We start from the raw sequence: 14,985 nt of genomic DNA on the forward strand, positions 1-14,985 counted from the left end.
TAGGTACAACGATTAAGAACATTCATATCATACTTTTTGCCTAACCATTTTACTGGCAGAATCACAAAAGAATCATAGAAACCCTACAGTGCAGAAGGAGGCCATTCGGCCCATCGAGCCTGCACCAACAACAATCCCATCCAGGCCCTATCCCCGTAATCCCACATATTAACCCTGCCAATCCCCCTGACATTAAGGGGCCAATCAACCTAACCCCCACATCTTTGGCGTGTGGGTGGAAACCAGAGCACCCAGAGAAAACCCATGCAGAGACGGGAAGAACGTACAAACTCCACAGTCACCTGAGGCTGGAATTGAATCCAGGTCACTGACACTGAGAGGCAGCAGTGCGAACCATTGTGCCACCATGCCGCCGAGCTGCACAACAAATGTAAAAGTGCACATGCCCACACCATACAGATACGAATATTGAGATCACAGGCTCAATAACTGCATATTACTCATTTTTTAATTACTAATTAGAACTGTGATTAACCAAATTTGGTTTCCCAATTTATCACATGCGGCTAGAAGCCATCATTACTATAGACATTGAGATTTTTGATAGAAGCATGCACAGACTCAAGATTCTGAATCCATTATAGATATTCAAACATACCTGCACTTCTTCATCTGTGACTTCAGGCGTAGATGACCGTGTATCCTCACTGAAGGACAGGACCCTTATGCGGTCTTTTGAAGAGAAGGAACTGAGCGATGAGTAGGTTTCAGGGCTAACAGGGCCAGTGAATGAAGGGGTGTGGGGGTAGTCATTGAGTAGGTGGAATCCACTGTCGGGTGACACAGGCTGAGGAGTTGTTGCGTTTGCTTGCTGTGGTTGAGGGGTAGATCTGCCATCAGCTTTGTTAGAAGATCTGAAAACCAGAAAGAAACCATATGAGGACATTAATCCAAAATATTGTTTCACTAGTTGGTTCTCAATTCTGCATTAAGGGACCAACCCAATTTTCTTCCCTCATGCCAGCAACATGGTCATTAACTTTTTGCCATGATCTCAATCCCGCAATCAGTTCACATGCAAATCTGAATAGTAAGGATTCTCAGACTATTATATCACAAAGTATGCACTGAGTTAAGCCTGACCTCCATGATGTTGTGGCTATTTCAGAGACATGGATAGAACAGGGGCAGGAATGGATGCTGCAGGTCCCGGGGTTCAAATGTTTTAGTCGAAGTAGGGAAGGAGGTAGAAGAGGGGGAGGGGTAGCATTATTGGTCAGAGATTGTATCACAGTGTCAGAGAGGAGGTTTGATGAGGACTTATCTGTTGAGGTAGTATGGGCGGAGATTAGAAATAGGAGAGGAGAGGTCACCCTGTTGGGAGTCTTTTATAGACCTCCTAAAAGTTCTAGAGAGGTTGAGGAAAGGATTGCGGAGTCAATCCTGCTTAGGAGTGAAAGTAATAGGGCAATTGTTATGGGGGATTTTAACTTGACTAATATTGACTGGAATTGTTATAGCTCTAGCTCGTTAGAGGGGTCAGTTTTTGTTCAAAGCGTGCAGGAAGGTTTTTTGACTCAGTATGTAGACAGGCCAACTAGAGGTGAGGCTATATTGGATCTGGTGCTGGGAAATGAGCCAGACCAGGTGCTAGACTTGGAAGTTGGTGTGCATTTTGGTGATAGTGACCACAATTCGGTTACGTTCACCTTAGTGATGGAAAGGGATAGGCATGAACCTCGGGCCAGTGGTTTTAGCTGGGGGAAGGGTAATTATGAGGCTATTAGGAGAGAATTAGGAAACATAGGTTGGACTAGGAGATTACAGGGACTGGGAACGTCCGACATGTGGAGTTTTTTCAAGGAGCAGCTACTGCGAGTCTGTGATAGGTATGTCCCTGTCAGGCAAGGAGGAATTGGTAGGGCTAGGGAACCGTGGTGCACCAAAAAAGTTTCTTTGTTGGTTAAAAAGAAAAAGGAGGCTTATGTTCGGATGAGACGTGAGCACTCGGGTAGTGCACTAGAAAGCTTTAGATTGGCTAAGAGGGAGTTGAAGAGCGAGCTTAGAAGGGCTAAAAGGGGACATGAGAAGACTTTGGCGGATAGGGTTAAAGAGAATCCTAAGGCGTTCTATAGGTATGTCAAGAACAGAAGGTTGGTTAGGGCAAGTTTAGGGCCAGTTATAGATGGCAGAGGGAAGTTATGTGTGGAACCGGAGGAGATTGGTGAAGCATTGAACCAATATTTCTCTTCGGTGTTCACGCAAGGGGACATGAATATAGCTGAGGAGGACACTGGGTTGCAAGGGAGTAGAATAGACAGTATTACAGTTGATAAGGAGGATGTGCAGGATATTCTGGAGGGTCTGAAAATAGATAAATCCCCTGGTCCGGATGGGATTTATCCAAGGATTCTCTGGGAGGCAAGAGAAGTGATTGCAGAGCCTCTGGCTCTGATCTTCAGGTCGTCGTTGGCCTCTGGTATAGTACCAGAAGATTGGAGGTTAGCGAATGTTGTCCCATTGTTTAAGAAGGGGAACAGAGACTTCCCCGGGAATTATAGACCGGTGAGTCTCACTTCTGTTGTCGGCAAGATGTTGGAAAAAATTATAAGGGATAGGATTTATAGTTATTTGGAGAGTAATGAATTGATAGGTGATAGTCAGCATGGTTTTGTGGCAGGTAGGTCGTGCCTTACTAACCTTATTGAGTTTTTTGAGAAAGTGACCAAGGAGGTGGATGGGGGCAAGGCAGTGGACGTGGTATATATGGATTTTAGTAAGGCGTTTGATAAGGTTCACCATGGTAGGCTTCTGCAGAAAATGCAGATGTATGGGATTGGGGGTGATCTAGGAAATTGGATCAGGAATTGGCTAGCGGATAGGAAACAGAGGGTGGTGGTTGATAGTAAATATTCATCATGGAGTGCGGTTACAAGTGGTGTACCTCAGGGATCTGTTTTGGGGCCACTGCTGTTTGTAATATTTATTAATGATCTGGATGAGGGTATAGTTGGGTGGATTAGCAAATTTGCTGATGACACCAAAGTCGGTGGTGTGGTAGACAGTGAGGAAGGGTGTCGTAGTTTGCAGGAAGACTTAGACAGGTTGCAAAGTTGGGCCGAGAGGTGGCGGATGGAGTTTAATGCGGAGAAGTGTGAGGTAATTCACTTTGGTAGGAATAACAGATGTGTTGAGTATAGGGCTAACGGGAGGACTTTGAATAGTGTGGAGGAGCAGAGGGATCTAGGTGTATGTGTGCATAGATCCCTGAAAGTTGGGAATCAAGTAGATAAGGTTGTTAAGAAGGCATATGGTGTCTTGGCGTTTATTGGTAGGGGGATTGAATTTAGGAGTCGTAGCGTTATGTTGCAACTGTACACAACTCTGGTGCGGCCGCACTTGGAGTACTGTGTGCAGTTCTGGTCCCCACATTACAGGAAGGATGTGGAGGCTTTGGAGAGGGTGCAGAGGAGGTTTACCAGGATGTTGCCTGGTATGGAGGGGAGATCCTATGAGGAGAGGCTGAGGGATTTGGGATTGTTTTCGCTGGAAAGGCGGCGGCTAAGAGGGGATCTTATTGAAACATATAAGATGATTAGAGGTTTAGATAGGGTGGATAGTGATAGCCTTTTTCCTCTGATGGAGAAATCCAGCACGAGGGGGCATGGCTTTAAATTGAGGGGGGGTAGTTATAGAACCGATGTCAGGGGTAGGTTCTTTACCCAGAGGGTGGTGAGGGATTGGAATGCCCTGCCAGCATCAGTAGTAAATGCGCCTAGTTTGGGGGCGTTTAAGAGATCCGTAGATAGGTTCATGGACGAAAAGAAATTGGTTTAGGTTGGAGGGTCACAGTTTTTTTGTTTTTTTTTAACTGGTCGGTGCAACATCGTGGGCCGAAGGGCCTGTTCTGCGCTGTAATGTTCTATGTTCTATGTTCTATACACAATCACGTCCAGCACAAGTCACTGACAAGTGATCAGGATGGGAATCAATGCTGCAATCTACTTGGAACGGAGACCAACCACAGAGCTTTTATCTCTGCTTTGGCTAAAAGCAAGCAGACCAGGGATCCAATTGAGGATCTGTATGTTTTAGTATTGCAGTGCATCTTTTATTTACTCTGGGAGTGAATGGCAGCAACAACATTTTTGGAGAACATCCCCCCCACCCCTCCATTTCTCTCCTGGAGGGTCAAGAAGGTGGTCCAATGGAGTTTTATCTCGGTGATGACAGAGCTCAATAAATAGACTGAGAATAAAATATTTTGAAAACAGTAAGACTTGCTCTCAATAACAAAATAAAGCAAAGGTAAACAACACTCGTCTGTGGCCTAATATAAACAGCACTAACTACAGTATATTACAAGTTGAAACTCCTTCTGATGGTTTACTGAGCAAAGAAATCAGGCCATGTACTGAAATCAAATGATTAGAAAATCTCTGGGATACTGCCATCTCACCTGATCTGATCTACATGTGACTCGTCCCAAACTACGACTCGGTTGCCTCTTTAACCTTCCAATGAGCCATCTAGTCATTCAAAACATAAGTATTGTAGTCCTATCTTCTCAGGGCAACTAGTAATAGGTACAGCCTCATAAGCTTTTGTTTATGAACAAATAAAGAAAATGTAATACATGAGCAGGCCACTGCTATCATTTGTGCCGGTGCTCTTCAGGAGTGGAAATGCACCTGGATTTCCTCTTCCTGATGGCCGCTCAGCTAGAAAATACCCACATGCAGATGTGAGGCGAGTACATAATTAGGTTCAATGATATCAACGTTGATACTGACACATGAAAAATTGCTCCAACCAAAACAAACTCCAAAATCAGTAAGGGGTTTTGGATAAAATAGTAGCTCTTAAGATAGCTTACTGACCGTAACAGGACACTGCGGCTTGGGAATGTGGACAGAAATGAGGTAGCTTAAATTTTCAGGTGACTCAAATTGCAATAGGCTACAGGTAAACTTAACAGAGGGATCTGGATGGGTTAGGAAGGTAGGAGGATAAATCACAATTGTAAGGATAAAAAATAAGTTAATGAAAGGAGAGAAGGGAAACAAACCATAAGGGTACGAACTGGATAGAGCGTGTAAATGGAGTTGAGATTCTGATTAGTCGTTACCTAGTTTAATGCTAGCATTGGCATGAAGGGGTGAATAGTTTTCACCTGTTCCTATATAACAAGGGAACAAATTCTCAAGCTTTGAAGAGGGATGGCACACAGGCAGTTTACACAGTGGGAGGTCAATGTGTGGAATAACAGTGCAAAGCAGCAGATAGTATGGGGAATTGTAAAAGAGAACCAGTTAGACATTTGAGCTACTGGGTAATTGAGCAGTATTTCTGAGGTGACTGAACATTTTATGAAATAATAAGTAGGCCATTCAGCCCCTTGAGCCTGGTCCACCATTCAATACAATCATGGCTGATCCAGCTGTGACCTGACCTCCACTTTCCTGCCTGCCCCACACAACGCCTCCCTTGTCGGCCAACTCAGCCTCAATGCCTCGGACCTTCCACTGCTCGTGATGCAAGAGAATTCTAAACATTAACGATCCCAAGAAAATAAATTCGTCCTCACCTCTGTCTTAAATGGGAGACCTTTTATTTTTAAACTCTGTCCCCAAATTACACTCTCACAAGAGGAAACATTTTCCCAGATTCGTCCCCTCAGAATTTTGTGTTTCGATAAGATCATTTCCCATTCTTCTAAATTCCGAAGAGTATAGGCCTAATCTGTTGCACTTTTCCTCATAAGACGACAACTTCAGCTCAGGTATCAGCCCAATGAATCTTCTCTGAACTGTTTCCTAGAGAATTATATCCCTCCTTAAGTAAGGAGATCAAGACTGTGAACCGTACTCTAGGTGAGGATACACGAAGGCCCTGGAAAGCTTTAACAATACTTCTCTACTTTTATACTCCAATTCCTTGGCAATGAAAGCCAAAATTCCATCGACTTTCCATTACTTGCTGTACCTGCACACCAGCCTTTTGTGATTCGTGTACCAGAACACCCAGATTGCTCGATTCACAGATAAAATCTCTAATTTAAGTAATATTCTGCTTTGCTATTCTTCCTGCCAAAGTGAACAAGCTCACATTTTCCTACATTATGCTTGATACATGAAATTTTTGCCCACTCATTTAATGTATATATATATTCCTTTGCAGACTCTGTCTTCATCACAACTTACTTTTCTACCTATTTTTGTATCATCAGCAAATTTAGTTACTATACACCCAATCTCTTCATCCAAGTTGATTATAGTTGTTGCTCCAATAATACCTGTGGCATTCCAATAGTTGCCAATATAAAAATGACCCATTTTATGTTGACTCTCTGCTTCCTTTATCAATGCTAATGTTACCTGTAGCACCATGAGCTCTTCCCTTGTGTAGTAATCTTTCATATGGCACCTTTTGGAAATCCAAATACTCCCTTTTATCCACCCTCTTTGTTACTTCCTCAAAGGGCTCTGATAAATTAGGGGGGAGGTAATGGTCTTGTCACTGGGCTAGTAATCCAGGGACCCAGGATAATTCTCTGGGGACCCAGGTTTGAATCCCACCACAGCGATGGTGAAATTTGAATTCAACAAAAATTTGGAATTAAAAATCTAATGATCATGAAACCATTGTTGTAAAAACCCATCTGGTTCACCAATGTCCTTTAGGGAAGGAAATCCACCATCCTCACCTGATCTGGCCTACATGTGTCTTTAGAGATGGGCAATAAATGTTGGACCTGTTGGACTTTAACCTGGTGTTGTGAGACTTCTTACTGTGCTTAGCCCAGTCCAACGCCGGCATCTCCACATCAATAAATGTTGGCCAGCCAGCGATGCCCATGTCCCAATAATGGATATTTTAAAAATGCACAATAATGTGGCTGATTCTTAAAATGCCCTCTAAAATGGCAAGCTGCTCAGTTCAAGGGCAATTACGGGTTGGCAATAAATGCCAACAAAATAAATAAATGCCAACAAATGCCCAACCAGCGATACCCACATCCCAAGAACAAATAAATTTTAAAAATGCTTTCCAATTTACAAAGTCTGCCTGATATATATTATGATTTTCCAAATGTCTTGCTATTACCTCCTTAACAACTGATTCAAGCTTTTTCCAAAAGAATAACTGGTTCCATCTCCCTCATTTTGTACATTTGTTGTTTTCCAATCTGTTGTGATCTTTCCACAATTAGGGAGTTGGGAAGATCAAAACCAATGCATCCATATCGTTACAGCCACTTATTTTAACTTCTTAGATTTCAGGCCATCAGGTTTACTCCAACATACTTCCATAGTGCAATCCAAATTAATTTGTGGATTCGAAACAGGAAGCTCCTGCGTCACATTTACCTGCTTCCTCTCCTGGCTGAGCTGGATGAAGACCACAAGCACCATCTAGAACGTTCCATTTCTTCACATTTGGAATGGCGATTAAGGAAGGCTTCATCAGACATATCCTCATACTATGTATTCAAGAATAAACAATTGGAGTTTAAAGACGGTCAACAAAACAAAACGGATTCATAATTCTCCACGGACTTCTTAAAACTTCTGATATGTAATAAATTACCTGGTCATCCTCCAACTTGCAAATCTGCAACTTTGACTGTTCAACATCTGCAACTCGCCAGCTGTCGGGAAGAAATGGGAGATAATTGTATGGTACTCATTTGAAGTCATGCTTCTAACTATCTAAATGTAGATCACATATTTCAGAATTTATCTTAACATTGAACATTAATTTCCCTGCTGTATGCACTTTTTTTGTTTGTGGGATGAGAATGTTGTTGGTCAGCATTTGTTGTCCTACCCTAAATGCTCTTGAGGCAGTGGTGCCTTCTTGAACTGGTGCAGTCCAGGAGCTGTAGGTATGTCCACAGTGTTGTAAAAAAAAGTGAGTTGCAGGATTTTGACCCAGTAACAGTGAAGGAATGGCAATAAAGTTCCAAGTCAGGATGGTGGGCAACTCGTAGGATAACTAGCAGGGAGTGATGCTCCTACGTTGCCCTTGTCCCCCTAGGTGATAGAGGTCGTAGATTTGGAAGGTACTATCAAAAGACGCTTGGCGATTTGTACTTGTATATTGTAGATATTGCTGCCACTGGGTGTCGTGAAGGGAGTGAATGTTTTATGATGAATGGGATGCTGATCAAACAGGCTGCTCTGCCCTGGATGGTGTTGAGCCGAGTGTTGTTGGAGCTGAACTCACCACAGCCAGTAATGCATTCCATCACATTCCTGATTTGTGCCTTGTAGACAAACTTAGGGGAGCCAGGTAGTAAGTTACTCATATGCTCAGTTTTGAGCTGGGGGAGACTGTGGTGTAGTGGTATTCTCACTGGATGAGTAATCCAGAGGCCCAGGCTAATATTCTGGGGACATGCGTTCAAATCCCCCACAGCAGCTGGTGAAATTTAAATTCAGTTAATCAAAAATCTGGGATTGAAAGCTGCTAACCATGAAACTACACCAACTTAAAAACCCATCCGGTTCACCAGTGCCCTTCAGAGAAGGAAATCTGCCATTCTCAACTGGTCTGGGATACATGTGACTCCAAACCCACAGCAATATATTCTTAATTGTCCTCTGAAATGGCCTATCAAGCCATTCAGTTCATGGGCACTTAGGGATGGGCAAGAAATGATGGCCTTGCAAGTTACGCTATGCGACCGTTCCTGCAAGTGGCTGCAACTTTCTGTATCCAGAGATAGGAGGGTGGGAAGCACAGTGTCCGCACAACTCAGTGCATTGTTAACAGAGTGCTGTAGTCAGGAATTTGATGCAAGTGCGAATTCTGTGCACAGGGGGAAATTCATTTGAAAATTTATCATTTGCCTTAAAGCTTTAAACACCTTAAAAGAGACTGCTAGCAAACTAAACTATCCAGTTACAGAAATTGAATGTCAATGGCAGTTAACTGGCAATCAGCTGGAAGTGGTTGCCTCAATAGGTATTAATTATTGAGAGCAGGAAACTGAGTGAGGAGTTGTAACTTGAGTGAGGGTCTAATTTGCTCCCATACCTGTTGATCACAAAAATGAGTTCATTGCTAATACAATGCGAAAATCATGAATTTGGTAAAAGTGGAAATTCTGTGCAGAGGGGGAAGCGGGTGCAGCTTTGCATATTTTTTCCCCCAGTAACTTTTTTTTTTAAGGTTCAAGTTTATTTCTGGTAAGTAATAAATGGGAAATGTGGTAGGGCACCTCACTGCTGTGCAATGCACATCCTGTTCCGTGCAGGAGCTCTAGAATATGGTGTGTCCTGGACAACCATGTACGCAGGAAGTTCAAGTTCTGGATTTCAGAACCTGTGCTGCAACTGTGATCACTGAAGTGTATCCGTAAAACTGAGAGTGTGGATAGCATGTTTCAGAAGATTGTCTGCCTCAAGTTTAAGACTCCCACACAGGCATAGGGGGAATAGATGACTACCAGACAGTTAGGGAGCACCTGGCAGGTACTGTAGAGTCCCCTGCAAGCATCGCGCATTTCAAACTGTTATTCAGTTCTGAATATGGTTCCTCTGCAGCAGTGCCAGGTTCACAGCAACAGCTCAGTTGAACTGTGGGAAGGGAGGAATATAGAGAAAACAAGCAATAGAAAATTGATTAGCAGAAGAAACAGACAAGTGCTTTTTCAATTGCTGACGTGATTCCGGAATGTTATGTTGCCATCCTGGTGCCAGGATCAAGGATATCAGTAAGTAGTTTGAGACAATTCTGAGGGGGCAAGGGGAACAGTCAGAAGAAGTGCAAAGGAAGTAGGAGACAGAATCTGGGAAATTCCTCTCCGACCCCCTGAGGCGTTTCGATCGCCTCAGGGGGTCGGAGAGGAATTTCCCAGATTTTTTTTCCCCATATTGGCCCTGGGGTTTTTCACTCTGGGTTTTCGCCTCTCCCTGGAGATCACATGGTCTGGAATGGGGGGGTGGGGGTAAGTTAATAGGTTGTAATGAACAAAGCATCGTAGCTGTGAGGGACAGCTCGGTGGATAGGATATTGGTATGTAGATAGGCTGGAAAATTGGGCGGGGATCCTGGATTCAGGATTCAATCCTGGACCGGGGAGCGGCGCGGGCTTGGAGGGCCGAAGGGCCTGTTCCTGTGCTGTATTGTTCTTTGTTCTTTGTTCAGAGGTGGCCAACATGACACGGAATACACAAGTCTTCTACAGGCACATAAATAATAAAAAGGGTAGTAATGAGACAGGTGGGGCTAATTAAGGACCAAAAAGGAGACCTATTCATGAAGGCAGAGGTCATGGCTATTGTATAAAGTTGATACTTTGCATCTGTCTTTAGCAAGCAAGAAAATGCCGCCCAAGTTAAAGTGAAATGAGGTAGCTGACATACTAAATGGGCGAAAAAAAATTGCCAGAGGAGTTACTGGAAATGCTGATTGTACTGAAAAGTTAATAAGTCAACACGACTGGACGTGATGCTTCTGAGGATGATGACAAAGTATGGAAATTGTGGAGGTATTGGCAACGATCTCACCCTCTTTAAATACAGAGTGGTGCCATAGGACTGGAGAATTGCAAATGTTGCATGCTCATTCAAAAAAAAAATGTAAAGATAACTCAGCGACTACCGGCTAGCCAACTTAACCTCAGTTGAGTTCAAGTTTTTAAAAACAACAATCCAGGCCAAAACTAACAGTCTCTTTGGCAAGTGTAGATTAATTAGGGAAGGACAGAATGGATTTGCTAAAAGCAAACATATTTAACCGACTTGACTTGAGCTTTTTGATGAGGTAACTGAGAGTGTTGTGGAGTTTGTGTGGTGCAAATAGACTTCCAAAAAGTGCCATATAATATGCTCATCAACAATATTGAAGTCCATGAAATAAAAGGGACCATAGCAGCATGGATATGAAGTTGGCTTAGTAACAGGAAACAAACTAGTGTTTGTTTTTGAAGTAGAGAAAGGTATACAGTGGTTTTTCCCAATCAGTACTATGATTACTGTTTTTCTTGATATTGATAAAACTTTGATTTGGGTATTCTGGGCACAATTTCAACATTTTCACAAAGCACAAAATTTGAAAGATTGGTTAACTGTGTGAGGCGGATATGGATACACTTTAAGAAGACATAGGCTGACAAAATGAGCAGAGATGTGGCAGATGAAATTTAAATACAGAAAAAGTGCAAAGTGATACACTTTGGGAGGAGGAACGAGAAGAGGCAACTAAAACTGAAGGGTTTAATCCTAAATGGCATGCAGGAACAGGGAAATCTGTACATGACTAGAAAACAATGTGACCCAGAAAGTGCCCATTTAGTGAACCCATCAGAACGGCAGATGTAGGAATCAGAAATGCTGCACTAATGTAACAAGAGGACTCTTATGGAATTTGGGCCAAGATGGAAGAAAAGTCTAGGTTCACTGCTCTGTACAATATATACTGCCTGTATATGTATCTGAAGCCATTGAAGAGGACAGAAGGCTCCTTACCATAACCTTCTGTTACCATACAGAAACCATTTGGCTATCAAGTCTCTGACATTGTTCGCCACTGTCCTGCACACTCCTTCTACCACTTTCAAACAGCTATTTAGTTCCCTCAAAATAATTTCCACACTTGTGCTTCGACACCCATCCACTGTTCCACTTGACTGAAATCCCAATGACACTATACTGTTACCTTGGTGTTAGAATCTCCTTGTACTGAAGTTTCTCCACTCGAGCAGCTGCAGCCATGGACATGGGGATTACAATGTTGTTTATATCAAATGAACTTTCACCTCTTCTTCTTCGTGCAGACTGCAAGAGTAAACAAGAATAAAAATCATAAACCTTAACATTCCTTCTTTAGAAGCAAATAATTTTCAATTCTGGAAATCCAAAATAATACACAAGACTGTTGTTTTTACTGATTAGGTCAATAGATGGAGCTCTGAAATCCGTTTCAACGGGGAAGGATGTATAGATCAGACACTCAGCAGATCAACTAGGAACAGGCAATAACAGCAGGGCAGTGAGCATGTTTAACTGAAGAACTTTCGTTTACACAGCACTTTTTCCAATCTCATGGTATTCTAAATAGTTTTACAGCCAAGCAAGTACCTTTACTGCCCCTGGCCACATTGTTCAAAAGCACAATGTTATGTGTTTATACTTGTGCTGATGACACATAGCTCTGCCTCACAATCACCTCTCTTGACTAATTTACTGCTGCTAAATTATCAGAATGCTGATCCAACGTCCAAAATTGGATGAGCAGAAAGGTCCTCCAATTAATACCGGGAAGGCTGAAGCTTCCATCCTCATCTTTGCATTATTGTTAAAACTGCCTATTTCACCTCAATATCACCAAATTTGCCCCTCTCTCCACTCGTCTGCTACAGAAACCCTCATTTATGCCTTTGGTAATTGTATATTTGATTATTTCAAGGCAATCCACATTTCTACATAGAAACATACAGAAAACAGAAGCAGGAGTAGGCCATTCGCCCCTTCAAGCCTGCTCCGCCATTCATTGTGAGCATGGCTGAACAAAATGCAGCAATCTATCTTTTAAACACCTAGGCAAAAAGAAAATTGAAATGCAAAACAATGTTTTGTGGTGTTTTATTGATTATACTAAAGCATTTGAAAAAGTCCAGCACAAACATCTCATAAAAGTGCTGGAAGACATCAATCTTGATGGGAAAGATCTTCGCGTCATCAAGAATATTTACTGGAATCTGGAAGCAATAATCAGATATGAGAACAAATTCTGTGATTGGAAAGTGATCAAAAGAGGGGTTACATAAACATCTGCTGAGCCGATGATACTGATTGTACCTAAAGCAGCCTCACTCACAACATATTATATGTATTATACATATGTGAGTGTAAAGATATAGATAGGTTGAGTGGGCAAAGATCGAACAAATCGAATATGATGTGGGAAAATGTGAAATTGTCCACTTTGGCAGGAATAATAAAAAAGAGAAACACTATCTAAATGGTGAGAGATTGCAGAGCTCTTAAATGTAGAGGGATCTGGATGTCTTAGTGCATGAATCATAAAGGGGCGAGTATGCAGCTACAGCAAGTAATTAGTAAAGCTAACAATGTTTTCATTTATTCCGAGGGGAACTGAATACAAAGTAGGGAGGTTGTGCTTGTTATACAGAGCATCAGTTTGAGCACACCCAGAGTACTGTGTAAATATTCATCTAATTTAAGGAAGGATGCAGATGTATTTGAAGCAGCTCAGAGAAAGTTTTCTAAAACTAATACCTGGAATGGGCAGGTAGGCATATGAGGAAAGGTTAGAGAGGATAGGCTTGAATCCACTGGAGTTTAGAAGTGTAAGAGACAAATTGATTGAAACATAGAAGATCTAAAGGGTCTTGACAGGGTGGATGTGGAGAGGATGGTTCCTCTTGTGGGAGAATCGAGAACTAGGGATCACTGTTTAAAGAGATCACCCATTTAAAGTGCAGATGAAGCAAAATATTCTCCGAGGGGCAAGAATCTTTGGAACTCTGCTTCCAATGCCTTTTCATGAAGAGTCTTTAATATTTTTAATGCAAAGGTGGATAAGATTCTTGGAAAGCACGAGCGTTTTGATTTAAGAGATTGAATAGGTTGGGACTTTATTCCCTGGAGCGTAGAAGATTGAGGGGAGATTTGATAGAGGTGTATAAGATTTTGATGGGTATAGATAGAGTGAATGCGAGCAGGCTTTTTCCGCTGAGGCTAGGGGAGAAAAAAACCAGAGGGCATGGGTTAAGGGTGAAAGGAGAAAAGTTTAAAGGGAATATTAGGGGGGACTTCTTCACGCAGAGAGTGGTGGGAGTGTGGAATGAGCTGCCGGATAAAGTGGTAAATGCGGGGTCACTTTTAACATTTAAGAAAAACTTGGACGGGTTCATGGATGAGAGGGGTGTGGAGGGATATGGTCCAAGTGCAGGTCAGTGGGACTAGGCATAAAATGGTTCGGCACAGACAAGAAGGGCCAAAAGGCCTGTTTCTGAGCTGTAATTTTCTATGGTTCTATTATGGGGCATGGACATCATTGGATTTTCTAACTGTACTATTAAGAAAGTCTTAACAATAAAGTCTAGCACTTGCCAATGACTGATGTCAGACAAAATGGCCCGATGTTCCTTGTTTTCTCTCTCCCTCCTTTGTTGAACAGCAGTGTTACATTTGTTAACTTCTAACCTGCTTGGATAATTCCAGAGTTTTGGAAAATTATAAGCAGTGCACCCACTATCTCTGCAGCGATATCTTTCTTCATCCAGAGGCTGGTGAGCCTATGGAATTCTCTACCACAGAAAGCAGTGGAGGTCAAAACATTGTTTGCTTTCAAGAAGGAGTTAGATAAAGGGAAATCTTTAAAGGGCAGCAGAAAGCCACGAAAAAGCTATAAAGGCAAGATGGATTATGAGAGTAAACTAGCTCAGAATATAAAAACAGATAGCAAAAGTTTCTACAAATATATAAAATGAAAAAGAGTGGCGAAAGTAAACATTGGTCCTTTAGAGGACGAGAAGGGGGATGTAATAACTGGAAATGAGAAAATGGCTGAGGCATTGAACAGGTATTTTGTGTCAGTCTTCGCAGTGGAAGACACAAATAACATGCCAAAAATTGATGACAGGAAGACTATGGCAGGTGAGAACCTAGAAACTATTACCACGAAAGAGGTAGTGTTGGGCAAGTTAATGGGGCTAAAGGTAGACAAGTCTCCTGGTCCTGATGGAATGCATCCCAGGGTACTAAAAGAGATGGCGGGAGAAATAGCAAATGCACTAGTGGTAATTCACCAAAATTCGCTGGACCCTGGGGTGGTTCCCGCAGATTGGAAAACAGCAAATGTGACGCCACTGTTTAAAAAAAGAGGTAGACAAAAGGCAGGTAACTATAAGCCGGTTAGCTTAACTTCTGTAGTCGGTAAAATGCTTGAATCTATCATCAAGGAAGAAATAGCGAGACATCTGGATATAAATTGTCCCATTGGTAAGACGCAGCATGGGTTCATGAAGGGTAGGTCATGTTTGACTAAT

General features: G+C 42.3%; 1 protein-coding gene across 1 annotated transcript in view; it reads right to left on the reverse strand.

Annotated features, from left to right (window-relative positions):
- The window catches only part of LOC144495655 (KAT8 regulatory NSL complex subunit 1-like), a 141,104-nt gene that overhangs the window by 2,249 nt on the left and 123,870 nt on the right, over nucleotides 1-14,985 (reverse strand). The window contains exons 10-13 of the mRNA XM_078215922.1: nucleotides 11,628-11,746; nucleotides 7,552-7,612; nucleotides 7,332-7,444; nucleotides 620-875 (exon numbers count right to left, since the gene is read on the reverse strand). Coding sequence (XP_078072048.1) covers nucleotides 620-875; nucleotides 7,332-7,444; nucleotides 7,552-7,612; nucleotides 11,628-11,746 — 549 coding nt within the window. The remainder of the gene's footprint in view (nucleotides 1-619; nucleotides 876-7,331; nucleotides 7,445-7,551; nucleotides 7,613-11,627; nucleotides 11,747-14,985) is intronic.

The sequence above is a fragment of the Mustelus asterias genome, chromosome 7 (assembly GCF_964213995.1).
Source record: "Mustelus asterias chromosome 7, sMusAst1.hap1.1, whole genome shotgun sequence".
NCBI lineage: Eukaryota > Metazoa > Chordata > Chondrichthyes > Carcharhiniformes > Triakidae > Mustelus > Mustelus asterias.